Genomic DNA, 16,490 nt, shown 5'->3' on the forward strand with positions numbered 1-16,490 from the left:
AGAATACATGCTCCAAGTTTCATGTGACCACCACAACCAGTTGCCTTGTTCTCTTCCCAGTTAATACTTAATTGTAATAGCCCGTCTTCTCAGAATCTGATATAGTGAAGTTGGATCTTCATCGCTCATTTTCCTGCTATGATGATAACTTGATTAATCAAACTGCACATGTTTAGGCTACAGTGTCGAAAGAGCTACCACTAAGTTGGATCCCATCGACCGCTGCAAAATCACTACTAATGCTTCTTACGAAAAGAAATTCTTAACTCTAGACCCAGTGGTGATCAAAATCATCATTTTGATCCTGCAGCTACCAGCGCAACTATTTCACAATATTATCTGTCTAGAGAAGCCACATCTGATTTCTTTAAGTTTACAACATGATCACTCCCAAACAATTAAGGGGATGTTTATATCAAGGCAAGTAACAGCATTGTTGAACAATTATCAAACTGGCATTAAAATTCAATTTTACGCATACTTTTTTGATAATTAGCGTGTCTATACTTCAAAAAAGGCACTTAATAATACCTGATTCCTTAAATGATGTTCACCTGTGGGGAAATTTACTATAATTAACAAACTTTGGACAAGAACATAAATTTGATACACAAATAGTATAATAGAAAAAGAGAAGAGAGTATTTCGATACCAGATAGAACCATAATGCAACTCCAAGTACAGAGAAAATATCATCAGACAGAGACAAGGGACTGATGCAGTTTCAGTTCCAGAGAGAAATTGTAGAGATGCATCTGTTGACAGCAAAAAGAGGCAAATGCATAATGTTAGGGTCTCTATATCGTAGGGGTAAGACTACCTTCTCACTCACTCCGCTTACACTATCTGACAACGGACAATATTGATTTACATGATAACATGATGCTCTGAGGTTAAGGAGTAATTACTAATCATAAAAATGATGCTCTGAGGTTAAGAAGTAATTAATAATCATAAAATTCATTGATCGGATTTGAAAAGATTAGCAGCGATATCAACATCTCATTACAGACGAAAATCCTGACGACAGAGCCTGTCAGAAACACAGATATCTAAACCAGATAGTATGACACTACAAAAAAACTTGCTCTTCCAATTTTTTTTCATAATACTCATAATCACAAAACCTTCAATTGGAACTGAAGAAAGTAGGGATACTACAGCATAGCTAGAACCCTGATGATAATAATGGGAAACTCAGACATGATATGAACAAATGAGTAGCAGTCTGCGTGATCCAGCTTGCAACATATCAATATCCTGTTTAACAATGACAACTCTAGTTCCAAAAAAATTCTTACAATGATAAAGGAACAAACGAAGCAAATTCTATTTCAAAAAAAAAAATCCTTCTGATGATAAAGGGTGCTGGAACAGGAAACTTGATGTAAAAACAAAAAAAAAAAAAAAAATCTTATGATGATAAAGGGTGCTGGAACATGAAACAAGAAACTTGATGTAAAAATTTACTACATTTCAAGTGAAATAGATTGCACAGAATACAATTGTATCTTCTAAATGTACTTCAAATTAAATAGCCCAACTCAAAAGCATTTATGCCCAGTCAGACAAGGCTGATATAACAAACATTGGCTAATAAATATAGTACATCCCCATACTTGCGCTTCAGCTTCAATGGGATTTCTCCCTAGATCTCCAACTGACTTCCACTCTGAGCTCACCTTTGCTGCCGCTAATAGATTTGGTACTTTTCCCATCATCAATAGCATCGAAAACTAGATAGTCTTCAACCATCTTATCAGAATCTTTTTTGCCATCATTATCTTTTCCACTCAGGTTGATTTCTAGAATTAGCTGATGTCCCAATGGCACAGCTACAATATCTCTCAGCAAAGGAATTACTATGTCACCGCCGCTCCCCAACTCTATGAAAATTCCACACTCTTCATTGAAGATGATACTTGAATAAGCAGGACGTTCAATCGCGCTTGTCCTAGCAGCTATAACTCCGCAAAGAACAAATGGATTAACACAATTGGTTAACGTAACCTTCAAACATGCTTCCACCGCATTATTAAATATTGCATACAGAATGTTAAAATGTCTAAATCCATCTTCTGACACAAAGCTTTTTCTGAGAGGGACAGAAAACTTCTCGGGATCGTGATACGGATATTCAAAAGTCAACTTCTCATACGTGAAATCAAACAGATAAAAACCGACTAAAAATCCATCTTTGGCACGAATTGATGATGTAATACAACTATTCGGTATTATATGATCCAAAGATTTAATTGGTACATGTGAAGTCTGCTTACTCCTTTGTTGGAGGCAAAGATGCGCACAGTCTGGGTTATTGTCGTCATTATTTAACATGAGCAGTGTGTTGTTGATGACTTCATCTTCTAGGCCTTGATCCTTGAATAAGCATTGGTAACCAGTTTCACTATCCTTGCACACAATTATACCTCGCAAGATATCATCACGGCCTTGATATTGTACCCTGTACACCTCTGCCAATTCCTGATATATGATACATACATCAGCTTTAGATGAAAAACTACATAAATAATACAGTGTGGTCACTACACAACTGATTCCACTTGAACCAAACAGACCCTAATTATATTTTTCATATAAATACTTGATATTTTTTGAGTAGAAGATAAAAAACAAGTGCATAGGTTGGTTTAACGTTAACCATTAGCTTTTGAATCTTATCAGTAGCTAACAATAGGGGATCTCATGTTCTTTGATGGTGTATATCTATATAACCTAATGAAATACAATATAACAAGCTTATAAATCTAATCAGTGGCTTAGATTAAGGGGCCTCATGTTCATCGATGGTGTATATCTATAATATAATGAAATACAATATAAACAATTAAAACAAAATAGAGATAGCAATCTAAGTCAATTAATCAGAGACATCAAATAGGAGTTGAGGATTATAACATACCATTATCACTGGGCGAGAAAGAACGTCCCGCTTGTGCCCTAATTTTGCTGTTTGTGGATGGCTCCTTCCCAAAGCGAACACACTGGTCAATTCCCCTTTTTGGTCAGGAGGCCCGTGCCCAGTTAAAAGATGATTTCAGATCAATAAATATGAACAGTTATAATACTAAAAAAAAAAATATGATTTCAAAATATAAATAAATAATTATATATATATTTACATAAATGGAATATATATTTTCATGTTTTAAATTAAACAAGATTACACAAGATTAGGTTTTGTTCTATTCTTCTTAAGTTTTAAAACTAAATAGAAGTAGATTTTATATATAATATTTCTTTTACGTTCTAAATCAAATAAAATAAGAGTTTGTTAATAATAATATATAAGTGAGTTTTATAATTAGAATACGGTTTTGTTCCTAAATCAAATAAAAGAGGTGATACTGAAATTCGTTGTCCCGCTCTCGTTCCATTCTCTTACCACACCAGTCAACCAATCAGAAAATAAAAATTATTTTAGGAACAATCAGAGATCATCTCTAAATTATTATCTAATTAGAACTTTATATAATTATATAATTAAATAATAACAATGTTTCATATTTACTTTAATATAATTTATTAAAAGAGGTGATACTAAAATTCGTCGTCCCGCTCTCGTTCCATTCTTTATCTGCCTCCCCAAGCACCATGAATACTATAAAAAATAAATACATAAATTATTATATATAATATCAAATGTATTTTTATTATTCGTTTCTTAGATTTTATTATTTCATATTGCAATATGATTTAATAATAATGATTTTATATTTATTTTTTAATAAATTATTATTAAATATTGATTTGTATCGAGTGATTAAATAATTAATTTCAAAATATATTCTTATATATTTTAAGTAATTTTAAAATATTGAGGATTTTCGCAAATTCTTGGAGGGATCTTTATTTTCCACTCAAATGAGGATCCAAAAGCAAACTAATACAAAATCGACATAGTTGTAAATTTAGAAATCAGGATGAAATTAGATTTTGTTCAAATTTTGAATTTCGAAATTAGGAGCATGGATTGTGTTTGGTGATACACGAACCGATAGTCGATATTTTTGTAATATTTGATTGAAAAGAAATATGATTTACTCTATATTTCATTTAATATTATAAGAGGAGTATTTATAGTTGATTAAATCAGATAATTCATAAAATAATATTATTTTTTGGAAAATGTATACCTATATATGTGTAACAAAGTTGTATACATGATGTCATCTATATTTGAATTTTATGACAAAAAAATCTATACTTGAATTTATATATTAACAAAATTACTTTTATTTAAAAATAACTGTTCGGTACCTAGCACGGGTAAATTGCTAGTTTTATTTCTAATTTATGAGTAGTATTAAGTATCCCAAATCCTGCTAACAATATATTTTTTTGTCAAATAACGCATCAAACACATAATTATTTTTGTTAGGTGGTTAATATGCATACAGGAAATCTCATTATTATTACTGTAAATTGAACCGCTCGCACGTTGTCACATAGATCTGGAAATATTTTTTTGGATATTTAGTATTTTTCCTAACATGTTACATTAACAATTTTGAATCATAAATTATTTATTTAATCCTTTGTAAGATTGATACAGGCACCCCGGAAACGTTCGACTCGCAATGTTGCTCATAGTAGAAGTCATTTTCGCACAGTGTTGCAATAATATTTTATCCCTCTCTTGGAACACATTTTGAAGTTGTTTTTTCAACGTTTGAAAATTGTTTCAAAGCTGATGTGTTGGTTTAAAATAGACGGGACAACTCAGTACATCACACGAAAACACGATACGAACATAACACGAAAAACTAATGTATTTTATTTTTTGATAAACACATAAAAATGTACGAAAATCAAAATACACGATAAATTTAGTGTTGGATATAATTTTTCATTTTATATATGTGAAAATACACGAATGTATACGATATAAATATATTTTTAAATAAATAAATATATTTTAATGTGTGTGTGTATATATATAGTCTTACTCCAACAGAAACCTTCTTATTCTACAAACTAAAAACCAAGCCGGAATATCACTAAATTCTAAAGCAAATACCACAAAATTCTTAAACAACCACATTCCCACCTCCACATCCGCCACTACCACCACCTTCCTCATCGCGTCCTCCATAACCACCACCACCTCTATGCCGCCCCGCCCATTCCATAATCATCATCTCCATTATTTCTTTAACAACACCAGTGGCGGAGCCAGAAAAAATATTCAAGGGGGGCACTTTTAATTTTTCGATTATTCTCAAAATATGTTATTTAATTAATTTTACAAATTCGAATAGCAACTACTACAAATTGGAACAAACAGAAACATCCTACCCTTCAAATCTTATTTAAAAACCAACTTGCGACCACAACTGATTTAGACATACAAATCCTAGAGAAGCATGGTTATGCTGAAACTACTGCTAGAACTGAAATAGACCAAAACTGAGATGATTTCATGGAGAGATTTAATAATTTATCCGGGACACAAATAACAAAACATACAAGTATTACTAATATGTGGGGCCCACAAAGGGAAACCTGTGGGGGCACGTGTCCCCCAGGCCCCAGTGTGGCACCGCCACTGAACAACACAATCAGGGACGGAACCAGAAATTTGGGTTGGGGTGGGCTTGACAAGTGAATAACGAAGAAAAATCTACTTTCATTCATGCTAGGAATCGGAAAAAAATGAAAACTGCACCCAGTTAATCAGCATTCTCTATTCTATTTTCTGGATCTACTTGATTATATTGATTTTGGACTTAGTTGATAGTGGGTTTGGGCTTACTTAACACACAAATCACATAATATATATAACTACTAAACTTTTTTAAGAAAAACTTCCCCGGGCTTAAGCCCAGGAAAGCCCTTCTTTACATCCGTCTCAGGAAAGCCTTTCTTTACATCCGTCTCCGAACACAATTTCTACCTCCATCCTCACCAGCCCCATCTTGGTCGTTGCTTCAACATCCTTCAACACTTTTCATACTTCTTTCTCTACCTCGACTCAGCTTCAAAACGCGGAGGAGCGGCCGCTATTCCGGCAACGCTCCAACCCCCTACTTCGAGCCGCCCAAATCTCTGTTAAATCATCCTTCCTCCATCTCGAAAAACTCAACTCGAACCATACTCAGTGTTGTTTATAATTTTAACCAACCTTCTATGGATGACTAAATTTGTCGAACCTCTACATATTTGTAAGAAATCTGTAGTAAAATTGCACATCATTTATTATCCTATTAAACTAATATATTCTATTTTAACAATCCAAAATATTAATAACATACTATTTTTAAATTATAGCCAAAGCAAAATGTCTTACGATTAGCCATAGCCGACGCCGCTCAGCGATATATATATTTTGTTTTTAGTTAGAAGCATAAACGACTTGGACAAAATTTTTAACGCAAACAAAAACTCACCGACTGATCATTCTCAACGCAGACCCAGGCCTTCTTCTCTCCTTGTTTTAGGGTTTATTGAGTATGTAAGTTGTTCTTCTCTGTGATATACGTAGGTATAACTACAAGTTACAACTTAATTTTATTCAGGGTTCGTTTTGTTTCCAGCATCCTCTGATTCTCCCCAGCATCCCCCATCTCCTAATCAAGACACATACATAATAATAATACACATTATTATTTACAAACTTATAACTCTGTATTACTAAAACAGTGCAGTTTGTTTACAGCTCTACCTTTAATCCTACCCTGATCCTCGATTTGGTGGGACGATGGAATGGAAGAAAAGGAATCATATTCATCTATGAGGATAACAAGGAATCGGCCTGATATTCTCCGAAATTATATTCCGAAATCCTCTGATGATCCCCCTGCCATCGCCCAATTACTTGAATTCTCTGTCAAAAGAAAGGTTAGGTTTTTGAATTAATGTTTTAATTGACTCTTTTTCTTTGCCTCTTAGTTGTTAGAGCGAGAAGAGAGAGATTAGCTTGTTGTTTAACATCGATTCATTGGATATACTCATTTTGGATATTAGGCGGGGAGGGCGAGGAAAAGCTTTGCTATATCACAACTATTTTGAAAAGACCATGATAGGTGTAGGGTTGTAATTTCAGCCCACTCAAGGCTCCAACTGCAAACATCACATTTGTTTTATTCATCCTTGTTTGCGCCCCACAGTGGCGGAACCAGGATTAAGTGTTAGGGGGGCTGAACTCAACCAGAAGATAAACTAAGGGATAAGCTGTGTGTCTGTCTGCGTGTCTTAACCATCATGACAGAAAGATTTCCTATACTTTGAAGTCCAGATTAATCTTCATCTGTTCTCACATCACAGATAAAATTGCCTAACTGATTTGATAACAACTCCATGTCTAGTAAAGAGAAATCCTTTGGATAAAATTGTGTAAAGGCAGACCAGTTTTGAGTTATTGAAACTTGAAAAATTAATTCCTAGGAACCAAAGAGCCAATACAAAATGGTAGCTCTATGTTTCCTTCTGTAAAACGGTTATCCATCTCTTAGGAAACGGTTACCATAGCTCTATGTCTCCCTATGTATGTTTCCTTCGTAAAACGGTTTCCTTCAAATAAGTCAATGTGTGCATATGACTTATGAAAGCATGTCCAAAAGCTTTTTCATATGGTCTCTTTAGCCAAAATTTGAAGAATATAGAGATGAAATGAACTCCAACAAGCTCCTAGCACCCCTTCAAAAACTTAGGAGCTCTGTTTGCTTCCTCAACAATGAGGAGCACACTCTCCCTCTTAACTATATTTTTTATTATTTTTCTCATGTACAAAGTACTCAACATGCATGATACAGTTTGTAGGTATACATATTTTAATAACAGATATAGATAGGGAGCGTATGTAGGGAATATTGTTGGAGATATCGTGTAATTTTACTTCCTAAATGGTGAAGAGTTGATTGTTTATATTATTTTTAGAGAAAAGTTAAGGAGTTTGTTGGAGTTGCTCTGAATGCATGTGTTTGAATATATATGTTAATTAGACTCTCTTTAGACTAAGTGCCTTCTCTCTTTTTTTTTTTACAATAAGTCCCTCTCTATAATATTTATAATTCAGCGGGGCTAAAAAAAATTATATTGACACCACTAATTCAGCGGGGGCTGGAAAAAAATATACACTGTTTTTTCCAGGTTAGGGGGGGGCTCTAGCATCCCCTAGCCCCCCTCTGGTTCCGCCACTGGCGCCCCATGCATATGCAATTTAACTTAAGTTATCATTTTTGCCCTGTTTGAAGGCTCCCATCTACTACCTTAGTTAATGATTCCCAAGCCGATAGAGGTAGATTTTACTTCACGCAACTTCCCTCTGGATTCACCAACCAAAGATAGGAAATTTGAAAATAAATAACATGTTATGTTTATAGTTTTTGGCTCTTTTTTTTTTTTATAACAAATCCCCCTTATTTTATTTGATCTCAAGGCTAATATTGATATTGTAGAGACACACATTCATTCACTTAATTCGTGAAATCAAGGATGGATTCCATAATGGCCAGATGGAGAAGATTGAAAAGTGCACTGACGAGTTAAGAAAAATGATTACAGAAGGTATAAGAATTTTTACTTTTTTATGTGTTGGTTGGCAGTACATTGCAAATAGATTTTTTTCACTTGATTTTTTTTCACAAACAGATCCGAGACTGGCTCTTTTTCTTGATGTGGAGTTTCTTGAACTCCTTGTTGAGTTGCTTAAGTGTGAACAATATTCAAACCTCCAGGTTTGTTGTGTTAATGCGTTGTGTTTATTTCGAATGTTGTTATTTTGTTTCATTTCTACGTAACCTGTGTAACATCTTTGTATGCCTCGACAGGTACACGCTGCCACCATCTTTGAACCAGTAGTTACCTTTTTCCTCTGCAGAAAGGATGTTAAGGATCTTGCTGTTATAATAGAACGTATAATTCCAATTGTTTCGAGACTTATATGCTTTGGAGTTTATTTGGTGCAGGTGAAGGTAATCTTTTAAGTAGAAACAATATTTTCTATTTATTCTGTCAATGTCAATATGTTGGAGCCACAAAACATTTATTTAGAGATTTTGTTTATCATGTAGGCTCTTTGGTTATTGCGCTCTCTTGTTCCTGTAATTTCAAAATATGAAGTTGAAGAAATTTTATCCCCAGTGGCATCTTTGATTATTGAGGATTCTACTAGTTTTAATGTGTTACATGCCGCCTCTGAGACTTTGCTAGTTGCTTGTGAGAAACATCCAAAAATTTCTCCTGAAAAGGTTGTATGTCTGTATGTTGGTCATTCCTTGTATCTAATTTTTTATGCATGTCTGTCAATCCTTGTATCTAACTTTACATTCATGTCCATTTTGTTATAACTATTTATAATACATTTTCAGTTGAAGTTGGCCCTTCCGGCTTTGATGAAGCTTATTGAGTCTAATATATTGATGTTACTGACATCTGGAAGTTGGGGACTTGCATTTTTGTGCGACGGAAGGGGAGAGATGATAGTTGAAGATAAATACCTTGAATGTCTCATAACTCGTCTTGTTGATGTCATGAAGTAAGTAAATTATTCATGTCACTTTACAGTTTTATGTGGATAGGTTGGATGTCAACTATTTCTTAATGTTGATGTTTCAGTGATGAAGAACGTGTTATGATCCTCTCGGCACTTCATGCAATGGGAAGTGTTGTGAAATGGGGTAGTGATGATGTTATTGAGGTATGGTGGTGTCATTAAAAGTTTCAAGTCAAAGACACATATTAGGAGCTCCATTTATATGTATTCTTATATCAATATCGTGTTGGCATTCGTTGGTATGGTGTTACATTTCATTAATCAAGTTGAATAACATAAAATTAGAAATAACTCTTTCATAAGTTGCGCTACTAAAAAATCCACATATTTTAATTATACCGTTTTCATGAATTTATAAGGCAACATTGAAAATACTACTCCCTCCGTCCCATTTAATTCTATACACTTTCCTTTCTGGGATGTCCCACTCAATTCTATACATTTCAAAACTTTCCTAAATTAGTTAATGGGTCCCACCACTTTCTCACTTTTCTTTCCTTTTCACACTACTTTTTACTCCCCTATTACTCTTTTATATATTAAAAATTAATGGGTCCCACCACTATACACACTTTTCTTTCTCTTTCCCATTATTTCATACTACTTTATACACTTTTCTTAGTCTCGGTGCCCATTTCATATGTATATTATTCAAGGGGACGGAGGGAGTATGTGTCTTTAGCTTTTGTGTTGGGGAGAATCGTGTAAGTTAGATTACGTGATCGTGTTGTGTAGAAAGATTTGATTTTATTTGTGTACAAAAGTTTGACTTTAATAGAATATATGTATTGCAAGTGGTGACTGTTTTCGTATTTATTTTGAAATTGTGATTCTGAATAGATGCATTGGTGAATAAGCTACTATCTTTTGGAGAGAACTGTATTTTGTAATAGTATTTTATTTTCTCGAAATTACGTTGTTGTTTCTATGATATGATATGATCGTGGAAGGATGACCATGAAATTAGATAACATTTTCACATAAGTGATTACAATAGAGTTTAACTTACTTTTTCTTTTATATTTAGATTATTTAGACACTGTCTGATTACTAGCCCGATACCTCATAGCACATGTTTGTCGATCGAGTTTTTCATATTTGATCTTCTCAAATTTATTTATTATGTTTCATTTTTTCTAGATTATAATCAAGGAGGACGGTGCACTGCTCATCTTGTTAGTCTTGTTAGAGGAAGATGATTTGTACATTGTGAAACAAACTTGTTGGATACTCTCAAACATTACCGCAAGAAAAGAAAAACATATACGGGTGAGTTTGGAATTGATTAATTTACTCCATTGAAGTTTACACTATATCATGAATTCACTTTTTTTACCAAGTATCTTTAAAATTCTAGCTCACCCACTTATCGTCCCATTTACGCTTCTAGTATCATTTTAGATATGGGTGTAAATATCTAATATCCATAAATCCTTTTCTAGGCTATAATTGATGGTGTCCCAGAAGGCAAGTTAATTGACCCCCTTGTCAAAATTATGCTCAATTGCAATTTGAATGATGTAAGAAAGGAGGCGGCTTGGGCAATTTCTAATGCTATGTGTGGTGTTGGTATTGATCAGATTGAGTATGTGTTTTTTATGAACTATTTCAATGTTTTATAAAGATTAAAATATAAATTTCAATTATCTTTTTCATGTTCATATAAAGATAATGTGTGTCAATTCCAATTTCTTAACAGATGCTTGAGGAATAGCTGCTCTAATATCATTTGGGCTGATCTGTTAAATTCATTCTCCAGTGATAGATTATTTGTCTTGGTTACTTTAGAAGGTTTACTCAATATTAGAGTAGCGGAAGTCACTTGGAAGGGGAACCCAGTTGATGCTGTGACGTTGCACTCGTTTTTTGAAAGCATAGTCGAAGGCATAGATCGTAGGGATTCCTTTATTGTACCTGAGTTCGTCAATGAGAGTGATGGGTGGACTGTATCTGGGCATTCCTTATTTCCTGAGTTCCTCATGTCCGACGACTATGCTCTAAACTTTAAGTTTGAAGATCAGCGGTGTTCGAACATGTTTATAGATTATAATGGTTCGATGAAATTTTGTTAGGAGATAAAGTGAAGTCTTGTTTATTTGATGCTGCTGCTAAATCAATCTATTCAATCATTTAATTATTATATTTTGTTTCAATTTGATGGAGTGTAGCACTTGTCTTATATCATATTGCATTGGTTAGATTTTTTTGCCTAATTTTTCGTTAATTCAATGAGATTGCGTAGTACTGCTATATAACAATATTATATAGATCTGATTACTTTGGGTGTTTAGCTTTTAGGTCGGAGAGAATCATTAGGTTATGTGATTGTGTTGTGTAGTGTGTATAGAAATTCAGATTTTATTAGAATATATGTATTGTGAGTGGTGATTATGCTTTTGATAATTATTTCAGAGATTGTGATTTTAAATAAGCATTGGCAAATGAGCTACTATGTCTAGTGATTTGTTGTTTTGTAATTGTTTTGGAGGTTTTGGGTTACGTATCAAGTAGTGGTATGGAAAAAAAGGTTTGTGAGTGACGAAGAGTTGAGAGCAGTGCCATTAGTGAAAGTAGATAAGTTTTGTTTTTTGTGGCTGGAAATAAAGTCTGATGATGTTATAAGCATGTCAGTCCTTGAGAATGACAGCTGAGAGTGATTCTGTAATTGTCCGAGTATTATGCTGTGAAATTGTATGCACCTGCCTATTGCTAACCTATAAAGTCTGATGATGTTTTAAGCAGGCCAGCCTTTGAGAATGACAGCTGAGAGTGATTCAGTAATTGTCCGGGTATTTTGCTGTGAAATTATGCATTAATATCCAACCTGGCTATTGCTAACCTATCTCCCTCTTTACAAGCTTTCGATGTGTATACATACCCCCCCCCCCCCCCCCCCCCCCCCCCCCCCACAATGCACTTGAGACTTTTTTGCTCACTAAAGTAAGAAGGGTACCATCTAACTTCTATTTGTTATAGGGAATGGGTTTTTCTTAGCTGGTCTGTTGCTTCTTTATATGTGAGACGAAGGTGCATTCTGGCTTATGGTTGCATTATTGAAAGGACCTGTTCATGCGTCTATGGAAGGGTTGTATTTGGTAATTCTTTCAGCTCCAGAACACATTGATTTGAATATTTGATGTTTCTATATTCTGTGATTTGATCCACAAGTTTGGGAGCTGGTCTCATTTACTTTGTCCATCAGTTGCAAATAGCATGTGACCATGTCCCTTTATTATATACCAGACTCAAAATTTATAGATTATGAGAATTCATATGTTGCAATATCAATTTGCTTCGCTTCATTGTGTTCTTTAGTATACGTCAATGGAGTTTTAGTATTTCGCAAGCCAGGGTGTTCCATATATGCTTTTGCTTAATAGATAATTGGCCATACAGCAATGTGATAGTGATCTTAGGAAGCTACAACAGGTGTGCTTATCTTGAGAAACTCGTAACAGATGATATTTGTATGTTATGGTTGCTTAGTTTCTCCCTCTTTTTTAATACATATCTTGTCTAAAACAAGTCTTCTAATTATCATTAATTACCACTGTATTTCCCATTTCAATTTCTAAATTACTCTTGTTTTCTGGTTTTGGGGTAGCCAGGATTGCCTTTTGTGCAACAATACCTTCGTCAATTTGAAGAACTAGTACATCAGCAAATGCCAAAATTAGGAGAACATTTTACTCAGGAATTGATAAACCCTAGTGTGTACGCAAGCCAGTGGTTTATTACTGTATTCTCGTAATCTTTCCCATTCCCTTTGGCTCTTCGAATTTGGGATGTTTTACTTTATGGAGGTGAGTAATACTAGGCAATCCCACTTCACTAATACATAATCGTTTCATAAAAAAATTGAGTAACCAAATGATAGAGCGCTGATGGTGGTTTGAAGTCTAAAACAGCTGCACTGATCGGGGTGTGCAAATTGTTTTTCAAGTTCAGTTGGCCCTTCTGATATATTGCCATAGTGGATATGATCTGGTGAGTTCTTAAGATTGTTGTACTTTACCTTTAAATTTAGATTCTTGTGTTTGATAGGTACGATACTTTTACTGTTTGTAGTATTTGCTTTATGCTTATTATTCATTTCCTATCTTCTTCAGGGTGCCCCCTTTTCCGAGTTTTTCTCTTGTTCCTCTTTTGTTTGTCTTGGTTGGCTGCAGCTACTTGTTATCTCTGAGACGTCAGCTTCAGAACTAGATATAATTCAGATATTTCTTGCACATTCCCCTCAATTTCCTTTTCCAACAAAGGAAATTTTTGGAAGGTTCTATTCCAGATTCTTTCAATATGGGTAAACTGAAGTTTCTTGGTTTTTCAGGTAATAAGACCTCTGGCAATATACCTCCAGAGCAAGGGCAACTTTCTTCAGTGGAGAGTATTTTCCTTGGATAGAACGATCCTAAAGGTGAAATCCCAGCAGAGTTTGGGAATCTCACTAATCTCAAGTGCCTTGACTTGGCTGTTGGTAATTTTAAAGGTATAGTTCCACCCAGATTGGGGAGGCTGGAGCTACTTAGATACAGTTTACCTGTACAGGATCTAATTTCAGCGAATAAAGATGTCGACATATGGTAAATTTTGGTATGCGCCTCCATGCCATTGTTCGTTTTCTTATCTCTACAGAGAGATGAGTAATTGAGTATGGCAGGGTTGAATTCCCTCCGATTTAATTCCATACATTTTTTTTATCACTTTCACTGCTCGACACGCACTTTAATGCTTATACAAAATATAGTTCGATAACTTATTTTTAAGATTTTTTGTGAATATAAATTTAATGTTTATTTTATTGAAAATTATTTATAGTATTATTCATTGTATTACATTGTACTTACCGCTTGTTGGCTCTAACTTAATTTTTGTATATACATATACATATCAAAAAATTTCATAAATATAATAAGTGAGCTTATATCTATTTTTTATGGAATATTTATTTTAATATATATATATATATATATATATATATATATATATATATATATTAATGTCAGTAATTTAGAGGATAAAAATTAGTAACATATTTTTATATCATATATTTTTTCATAAAGAGTATGATTAATTCTTTTGTTTATTTTTCTGACAAAAAATATAAAATCCTTTGTTAATGTTATTTGTTCTAGCAAGAAAAAATTAATATGATTTATGATTATTTTAGTATTTGTGTATCTAACTAAAGTTATCGCTTTGGTTGAACATTATAAATTTACATAATTGTTTAACATTCTTTATAAGTTGTAATGTTCTTATTGTTAAATAATATATTATGTTTTTTTGTAAAGACATAAATTTTTCACATAAAATATACTTTTTTTTACTTAAATTATTATTCTTATGTTTCTCTTAATTGTTTTGATTTTCAGGATCTTGGATAGAGACTTCATGGGTAATCTTATTCAGACTTTAAAGTCTTATTATCTAAATATCCGGAGATATCTTGCGTATCTTTCGGTTATATGATAAACTTTGATGGCGGAAAGAAATCTCTGTTGCGGCTTATTGTATCTATGATATATACAACTCATCCACGAGTATGTAGACACTGACAAAAAAATGTTCAATATTTATATATAAAAAAATCTTAAAGTTAAGTTGAACTATGCTTTACAGGAGTATTAAAGTGTGTGCCGCGTTTTCGTTCCTGATCGTATCTATTATTATGCGAGAACAATTTATTTATCCTGAGCAGATTTATTCTATGTAAGAAGACTACCCTGTCCCTGCAATCCTGCTTTGTATATATACCTGAGCACATTTATCCTAGGAGTGATCAAAAAACCGCCCACACCGCATAAACCGCCCGCACCGCACCAAACCGCACCACAAAACGCGGTTTTTAATTTTCATGGTGCGGTTGCGGTTTGAATTTTTCACAAACCGCGCGGTGCGGTGTGGATTGCGGTTTGACATATTAGTAGTGCGGTTCAAACCAAACCGCACCGCAACGCAATATTATTATATATACATATATATTAGTGATTGTCAAATAAAATTTATTATACATATATATTATTTATAATTATATTATATATGTTTGTTAAATCTCTTCAAATAATAGTTAATTATTATTTTATCAATCTCGCATTATTATTATACCAAATTTGTATGAAATGATTATATTATTATAATATGTCTCTTAGTAGTTAGTACTCGTATTTATTATCATATTTACATTTTTGCTTGTGTTATTTTAGTAGTTGTTGTAGCTCTGGAATGATAAATATCATATAAATTCATTACATGCAAAGTTTTTAATTATTGTATATTTAAATTTTATTTCTAACTTCAACTAAAAATATTTATTCTTAAGCATACAAACCGCACAAACCGCACCGCACCGCACCACACCGCATTTTTGTGGTGCGGTTTACGCGGTTTTTGTGCTAGCGTGGTGCGGTTGCGGTTTGAGTTTTTAGTCAAACCACATGCGCGGTTTTAGCAAAAAACCGGACCGCCCGCACCGCGATCACCCCTAATTTATCCCGTGTAAAAAGACTACCCTTTCTTTTTTTTTTTTGTGGCTGAATAAAGACTACCCTTTCGCCTCCAACCCTCCTGAGTATAAAATTAGTACCCTACCCTTTGGAGCTACTTTCGGGTCAGCCTCCTCGGACGCAGTAATCATCTCTTTCCGTGCTTATGCTCGACTCCCTCCCTCCCTCTTCCACCCACAGTAAAATACTAATTTTACCTTAGGCTCAATCCACTCTCTGCCTACTGGCTCTATCATCCCGTGCATTGCTTGCTTTATTCTGATGCTGCAGCTAGGGGTTTTCGTGAGTATATTATTCCAGTTAGAGCAGTCACGTCAGATCTGTTAGGAATATGACTTCTTCCGGTGGCATTTCATCTCTCCCTCTTTTGGTCCTCACTTCTCCATATCTGTTCCTTAACCTCTCTCCATATCTGCTGGGGAAGAAAAAACAATCGCGTAACTTCTATTTAACATGCTTCTGCGGAACCT

At 33.9% G+C, this 16,490-nt stretch overlaps 2 protein-coding genes across 6 annotated transcripts; one reads left to right on the forward strand and one right to left on the reverse strand.

Moving 5' to 3' along the window:
- Positions 1–1,453: 1,453 nt before the first annotated feature.
- On the reverse strand, positions 1,454–3,046 carry LOC108204676 (uncharacterized). Its single transcript, XM_017374238.2, has 3 exons — positions 2,924–3,046; positions 2,280–2,484; positions 1,454–1,961 (listed from the first exon to the last, which is right to left on the reverse strand). The coding sequence occupies exons 1-3, from the start codon at positions 2,924–2,926 to the stop codon at positions 1,633–1,635; spliced, it is 537 nt and encodes a 178-aa protein (XP_017229727.1). The 5' UTR covers positions 2,927–3,046; the 3' UTR covers positions 1,454–1,632.
- A 3,306-nt stretch (positions 3,047–6,352) lies between these two features.
- Positions 6,353–11,670, forward strand: LOC108204675 (importin subunit alpha-2-like). 5 transcript variants are annotated; one of them, XM_017374229.2, is made up of 11 exons: positions 6,353–6,475; positions 6,680–6,861; positions 8,421–8,529; positions 8,614–8,699; positions 8,793–8,936; positions 9,036–9,212; positions 9,333–9,499; positions 9,580–9,661; positions 10,658–10,786; positions 10,960–11,102; positions 11,217–11,670. In XM_017374229.2, exons 2-11 carry the CDS (start codon positions 6,727–6,729, stop codon positions 11,587–11,589), a joined length of 1,545 nt encoding a protein of 514 aa, XP_017229718.1. In that variant the 5' UTR covers positions 6,353–6,475; positions 6,680–6,726; the 3' UTR covers positions 11,590–11,670. The 5 variants fall into 5 exon arrangements, with proteins under 5 accessions (XP_017229718.1, XP_017229721.1, XP_017229719.1 ...); XM_017374232.2 differs by having other exon boundaries at positions 6,367–6,471; XM_017374230.2 differs by having other exon boundaries at positions 6,371–6,475; positions 6,669–6,861.
- Positions 11,671–16,490: the final 4,820 nt, after the last annotated feature.

Source organism: Daucus carota, chromosome 1, assembly GCF_001625215.2.
Source record: "Daucus carota subsp. sativus chromosome 1, DH1 v3.0, whole genome shotgun sequence".
Classification (NCBI taxonomy): Eukaryota; Viridiplantae; Streptophyta; class Magnoliopsida; order Apiales; family Apiaceae; genus Daucus; species Daucus carota.